This window comes from Pyrus communis, chromosome 2, assembly GCF_963583255.1.
Source record: "Pyrus communis chromosome 2, drPyrComm1.1, whole genome shotgun sequence".
Lineage (NCBI taxonomy): Eukaryota > Viridiplantae > Streptophyta > Magnoliopsida > Rosales > Rosaceae > Pyrus > Pyrus communis.
The window spans coordinates 30,604,159-30,610,669 of record NC_084804.1 but is presented as its reverse complement, the minus strand read 5'-3'; the positions used below and the strand labels follow the sequence as shown (position 1 = coordinate 30,610,669).

At 34.7% G+C, this 6,511-nt stretch overlaps 1 protein-coding gene across 1 annotated transcript; it reads left to right on the top strand.

Annotated features, from left to right (window-relative positions):
• Window positions 1–5,140: 5,140 nt before the first annotated feature.
• On the top strand, window positions 5,141–6,160 carry LOC137726803 (transcription factor RADIALIS-like). Its single transcript, XM_068465765.1, has 2 exons — window positions 5,141–5,533; window positions 5,821–6,160. Exons 1-2 carry the CDS (start codon window positions 5,250–5,252, stop codon window positions 5,843–5,845), a joined length of 309 nt encoding a protein of 102 aa, XP_068321866.1. The 5' UTR covers window positions 5,141–5,249; the 3' UTR covers window positions 5,846–6,160.
• The last annotated feature ends 351 nt before the right edge of the window (window positions 6,161–6,511 follow it).

The following is a 6,511-nucleotide window of genomic DNA, read 5'->3' as shown; positions in this document are numbered from 1 at the left end:
TATGGTTGACCCTCGATTACTAGTGATTTCAGCTACATGCATGAGAGTTGCAGCCTACAATCCAAATTGGGAACGGGTTTTTGGTGTTGGCTCGCCCGCTTGCATGTTAATCAAAGGAAAGTCTGAGATATTTTAGGTAAGTACTATATGCATCAGTAACCAAACCAACTACGGAAATCATAAGCACAAAAGTCTAGCAACTTGTAAGGAAGGACCACAACCGCCAGAAGAATTAGTCCTGAAAGAGAGGAGGAATCTAAGAGATTTTGCTTTCTATTGGAGATAGACTGGGATGATAAGGATTCCAAATATCGTTAAGAGGGTGTATTGACCTCAAAGCATTACTTTATTAAAATTTCGTATAGATCCATAGAAAGTTGGTCAAAGTAGTTTTCAGCTAATGATAAGTGATAGCCCCATTAGCATGTGGCCAGTATACCACGACCATGATTGATGCAACTTGACAATGGAGGCCACATTTACTTTCGATGTTTCGATTGATATACCTTCTGCGTTTGATCAGCCAAAAGTCCTAGTCATTGTTTGATATGAAGATAAGAGATCTATTTACTAAAGGACTTTTCATTAGAATAGCACGAGGGCACACAAATGCGTGTGCAGAGGAATAGGGTTTTCGAGATCATGTTTGATGACAAACTGATATCAAATGTAGGTAATCTGAAAGACAAAACCATATGTTTGGAGAAGAAATTAAGACTTGAGTATAGTTGTCCACAAGTAGGAGAAATTTGTGGGTCTGAACTGTCACACCACTATACAGTATTATATTATCCATAGACCGTTGATATAATACGATATGTTTTCATTAATACTATGACCTAGGTACCAGAAATATAAACCTTGTTGTCAGCTCATACTATATATAATACATGAATTAGTAACACTAAGTGATAGTAAGACAGTCACTGCCATTTTTGTTATTTCCAAAAGTAGAGTTCATTAAGCCCTGCAAACGTTTCTTGAGATTTAGAGAAGCAACTAACTTCAGTCACTGAGAAGTATTCAAGAAAAAGAAAAGGTTCAGTCACTGAGAAATATTTCCAAATACCGAGATATCCTCCAAATCTTATGTCCCTGGATACACAAACTGGTTCTGGATCACAGAAGTTTGTAAACTGAGTAATCTAAGGTCTAGTTGCAGGATTTTTGCAAAATGTAGACCCATAGGTTGGGCTACATTAACCAAGTTGCAGATTAAAGCCATGGTATCACATTGTCTCCCTTCTAAAATCGGATTCCTCACACTTGACTTTTTGTTCCAAGCAGATATTCTCTTCACCTAATGCTGTCACTCTCTTAAATTAGATACTCCCTAACCCTGTGGTGTTATGCAAGTTATATCTTGTTCACCGACTATAGATAATCTGCCGAACAAAATATGCAACTAGCTAGTACACCATTATGGTGTTCCAAGTCCAACGCATCGTTTTCTTCGGAATCACCAGCGTGTTGGTGATGCTAACTTCACAGGTACTCAACATAGAATATTATAACATATCTGATGTAAGAAGTATGAAAACATGCACTTTCCATGTCTTAGGTGCAACCGATGTATAAAATAAGTTTATGTCTCTCGTCATATGACTAGTAGTCACATAAGGCGAGAGATATGAACATGGTTATATACATGTAAATGTGCAAAGTTCCAAAAAAACCACAACTAGGCCACTTTAACTGGGACCAGTAAACGATTCTATCACATTATCGCAATCGGTTGCCCATGAGTTCATTAAAAGATGCCTAAAAACAGACTAACAGCCACCCAGCTTCAAACTGTTTGTTCATCCCAGAGACAAAGGTTAAACTTAAGCCAATTTTTTATTTTATATGAGGAATAACCAAATATAGAAATAAAGAACAATGATTTGTGGATCAAAATAAGCTAAAATTTGAAGGGCAAGTGGCAGGATGTATGAACTAGTGTTTGTGACTCCAATGCACCATCCTGCAGCAACAGCTAAAGACAAGGCAAAGGAGATCGTTATGGGATATGCATGTTATATATATCAGTACTGAAATTTGTATTTCTCGATTTAACTTTAGACCTGTTTGGCACATGAAGGGGTCAAAATCATGAACATCATAAAATAATTGATGTCACTAGTTCAAATCCTACGAACGACAAATTTGGATCAGATAAAATTACTATTTACTATCCTAGAAACTAGATATCTACAAAAATTGTTTTCTACACTACTATATACTGCAATTCTCCATTATTCATGAAAAACTTGGTTTTGTTCGTTGATGTTGTGATTCAAATGACAATTAGCAATAGCAACTCAATCTTAACTTTTTGTGTAAAATCAACATAACATAATGATTTAAGAGTTTAAGTTGAATTCAGCCAATTATCTAGACATTCTTTTTAGAAAAAATAAAATTCGAGGGACATAAACAAATAGAGGACAATTAACCATGATTTATATACACGACTTATTGTTCTCTCAATTTTACTTTTTGATAAAAATTGTAGCCAATTTTATTGGTACATTTCCCCCTTCTTTTTTAACTACATAGTGAATAATATGAGTAAGTTTTCTGTGCCAAATGACCAAACTATATCAGAAGGGGTCCCAAACTGCTGAAGAGTTGGTAACATTATATATATTGACCTATTCTCAGAGAAAAACACAATTGCATCATTGTACGGACGAAGCAGGCCGCCAGCTAGAGTGCTTGGAACGTTGTTCAGGACACAGCACACTAATTAGCGAGATCACTTGTACTGCGGAGAACGCAGGCCTCCCAATTTACTTAAATCCTCAAAAACAAGAAAAAAAAAAAAAAAAAGGTGGGAAAAAATAAAGATAGAAAAATGGCTTGTCATGCACACGTGAAAATTTGGTACGGTCAATCTGATTGACTGTGGTTTGAGAATGGGGGCCCCACGTTAAAATCCTAAAAAGTTAGGGAATAAAACAGAGAGGAAGTGATGTAATCCGGAAAGATTTTTCCCTGTATTAGGAACACAATCCGCTACACTAATGACTCATTTATGTAACCGTAATTAAAATAAGAGGAATATAATTGAGGAGTTGGAATGCAGAGGAATCAAAATCAGATTCATATTGAAACTGTTTACTTAAATGTTCAGGAATTAGAGTAAAAATGAAACTGAGTTCATATAAATTGTTTACGAATCCACGTAATAGAAATGTATATGATTACTAAAATACCTTTGTTCTAAATAACGTATTTCTATGCTAATCAGTTGGATAATTTTTTATTCAAATTAATTGTATCATTAATGATATTTTTGGAACATAATAAAATCTTGATAGTAATTACCCTATAAACATTAATTATGTGTTTTCTTTTAATTTATATGTTTATTAAAGAAACATGAAATTCAAGAAATACAACCCAAGAATAGGAAATTATGGTAAATATCTAAGGTGTAATGGGTAAGAAAAATTGTTTCCGAATCCTTCGTACTCTCAAAATTGGATTACCACCTCCAATCAAGGAGTCCAATTCCTTCATTCAAAATGAGGAATTGAATTCCTTATTTTATGTGGGTCTCACTTTTCTTTTTATTCTCCAAAGCTCAATAAACAAAGGTAGTTCCATAATCGGAATCCAATTTTGCATTTTGATCTAGGTTATTGGTGGTTGGATGCTTTAAAAGAAAATTTCCAACTATTTATATTATAAAATTTGTTGTACAGGACCATGTATATGCGGCACATTGGAAAATCTCTCTAATATGAAGGAAATCTCAATGGATGAAGAGACTGTCACCATGAGAATTTCTACTTTGTTTTTTTTTTCCCTTATTGGTATGCTTTATCTTCTAAAGATACTTTACAAAACTACCATTTTTCTAATCAAGAAGGCAAACTTCTATGATGGAGATCATATAGCTTCAATTTGCTAATTTCTAAGTTTAAAAGTTAATTTGGAAAATAAGCAAGAGAAAAACTTCTAGGTTTTTGTGCTTCACTCTTCTCAGAAAACAAAGTTGTTGTTCACACTCCAGAAAGACACCAACCTTAGTAGTAGTAAGCATCACCGTTACACTAACTATGGTTAAGTGAGAGTGATTTACTCTATCTGGTACACATACATATCGAAACTTTATTTCATCTAATTAATGAAATTTAAGACTTGTTTAGTATAAAGGATTGACTGCTTATCCCTAATTCCATTTTATTATAGCAGACTAGATGGAAATTGATAATCCTCTAAATTCAAGACATGTTGAAAGAAGAACGCAACGTTTTTCATTTTAGAGGATTGGAAGGGTATTAAAGATGAATAAAACTTCTCCTTTCTAATCCTACCATTTAAGGGAGGATTAGAGGGAGTTTTTCTCCTTGCGTAATTCATCTTTTACCTCTAAGTTGGTCACATTTTTTTTCATTTCTTCCTCCAACATATACCATGAAAATAATGTCTTATCTTGAATCTTACCTAATTACTTATCCTAAACAAGGCCTTCAGATGGTAGTGATGGTCCAACTTTTTTTTTTTTTTTTTTTTTTGAACAAACGATTTTATCTACACTAAGGGGGAAGGGGGTGAGATTAGCCTTACAATGAGCTAGCAATAATGTGATTCAAATTTGCCTTTGGCGAGAATCGAATTTAAGACACTTACAAGTGAAGACGATCACCAATAGATTGTAATACTAAGTGGCATAATGCTCCAACACTTAGGTGATGAACAAAAATCTCCCTTCCAGAACAACCATCTTGCATTCTTTTTTTCTTTGGTTGAAAACTTGCACTTTTTTTTTCAAAAGTTTTTATATCAACTAAACAAGTTGAGGAGTGCAAAGTTACATTTTCGGATTGTGAATAATAACTTATGATAGGCAAAAAGAAAGAAAAGGACTTCAATCAGCTTTATTGGTTCTATCTATAAAAATTCTTGACCAAAAAAAAAAAAAAAAAAAATTCTTGGAGATACTGATCCTCTCCTTGCAATGTTGTTCTCCATCTTTGTCCTAGTACTATTTCTTCATTGAAATAATTTTGTGGTAGCTAAGGTGACAAATCATTCAAATTCCACTTCATTTTTCCAAGATCTCTTTGCCAACTGGCACTACCCTACCTCACCCCCACTCCCCCTCCTTATAAAGAGCAGGTATTGCCAGCACTCAGCTCATAACACACACTTCCCTTCACTTAGGTCTTCTCTCCTTTCTCTCTCTCCTTAATTTTCCTTCCAAGCTTTTCACTATAGAGTTTATAGAAAACCACCTTACTCTAACAAATTATTCAATGGCATCAAGCTCAATGTCCTCAAGAGGCTCTGGCTCCTCCTGGACTGCCAAGCAAAACAAAGCCTTTGAAAAGGCTCTGGCTGTCTACGACAAGGACACTGCTGACCGCTGGTACAATGTGGCCAAAGCGGTCGGCGGCAAAACACCGGAGGAAGTCAAAAGGCACTATGAGGTTCTTGTGGAAGATGTCAAGCATATTGAGTCAGGCCAGGTGCCCTTCCCAGATTACAGGACTACTGGTGGGAACAGCCATGGCCACCACATGAGTGATGAGGAAAAGAGGTAGTCTTATATTGTATAAAAACATACAGTATTGTCTAAGTCTTCCACCTAAACAAAAATTACTATTATTTATTACTACTTTCTGACTTCGTGCACTATGAAACTTCTGCTTAAAATACACAACTATTTTTTAACACCACCAAGTTTTATTTTCCATCTCATTCCATGCTCTAATAAGACTATATACACTGACTTCCAATACCACCATCCACCCAAGTTGATCAAAGCTAGCGTTGATTTTCAGCTAAAGCTAACCCCATGTAATTTTGTATGCAACTGCTTTGCAGGATGAGAAACCTCAAGCTTCACTGAAGCAGTACAACTCAGTTTATCAACTAGTTGATAAATAAAGACGTCATCAATTGCTTCATCTTCATTGCTACATCGCTAGCTAAATGCCATTATAATGTTCAATGACGCTGTGGCCATGCTATAGTTTCATGTTCGGTAGTTTGAGAAATCACAATCAGTGATTCTTTAATGTATGTCTTTGTACTAGTTGCGGTTTCTTTAATTTGTTTCTTGCTACTCTAAGCTTATGGATGCATTTATGTACCAAAGGCATGCATGTACGTTGTAATTCTGTGTGTAATATTCTAGTAGTGGAATCTTATTTTATGTTTTCTATAGTTTGTACTTATTTCTATATATACATTCTAAAATGCTAAAGAAATGCTAAAGCTAGCTATATGTTCCCATAAAAAGAAATGCTGAAGTTATTGAAGCTATAAACATTCAAAACATTACCCTGTTATAACAACTTATAAATATAAATAAAAAGCAAAACAATTAATATAATTTTTGTAACCTTAAAATTTTCTTCTCGAACTGCCTTGAAAGCTTATGAGACTTTGACAGTTGAGAGAGAGAGAGAGAGAGAGAGAGAGAGAGAGAGAGAGAGAGAGAGAGAGAGAGAGAGATCATGTAAACAGATAATAGGAAGAAGAATACACGGTAAATTTTTTTGGTTTCAAAAGA

Excerpts from the sequence above, each read along its gene's own strand:
- LOC137726803 (XM_068465765.1), top strand. The coding sequence starts at position 5,250 with ATGGCATCAAGCTCAATGTCCTCAAGAGGCTCTGGCTCCTCCTGGACT. Across the intron at positions 5,534-5,820 it reads ATGAGTGATGAGGAAAAGAG|GATGAGAAACCTCAAGCTTC; the intron begins GTAGTCTTATAT and ends ACTGCTTTGCAG.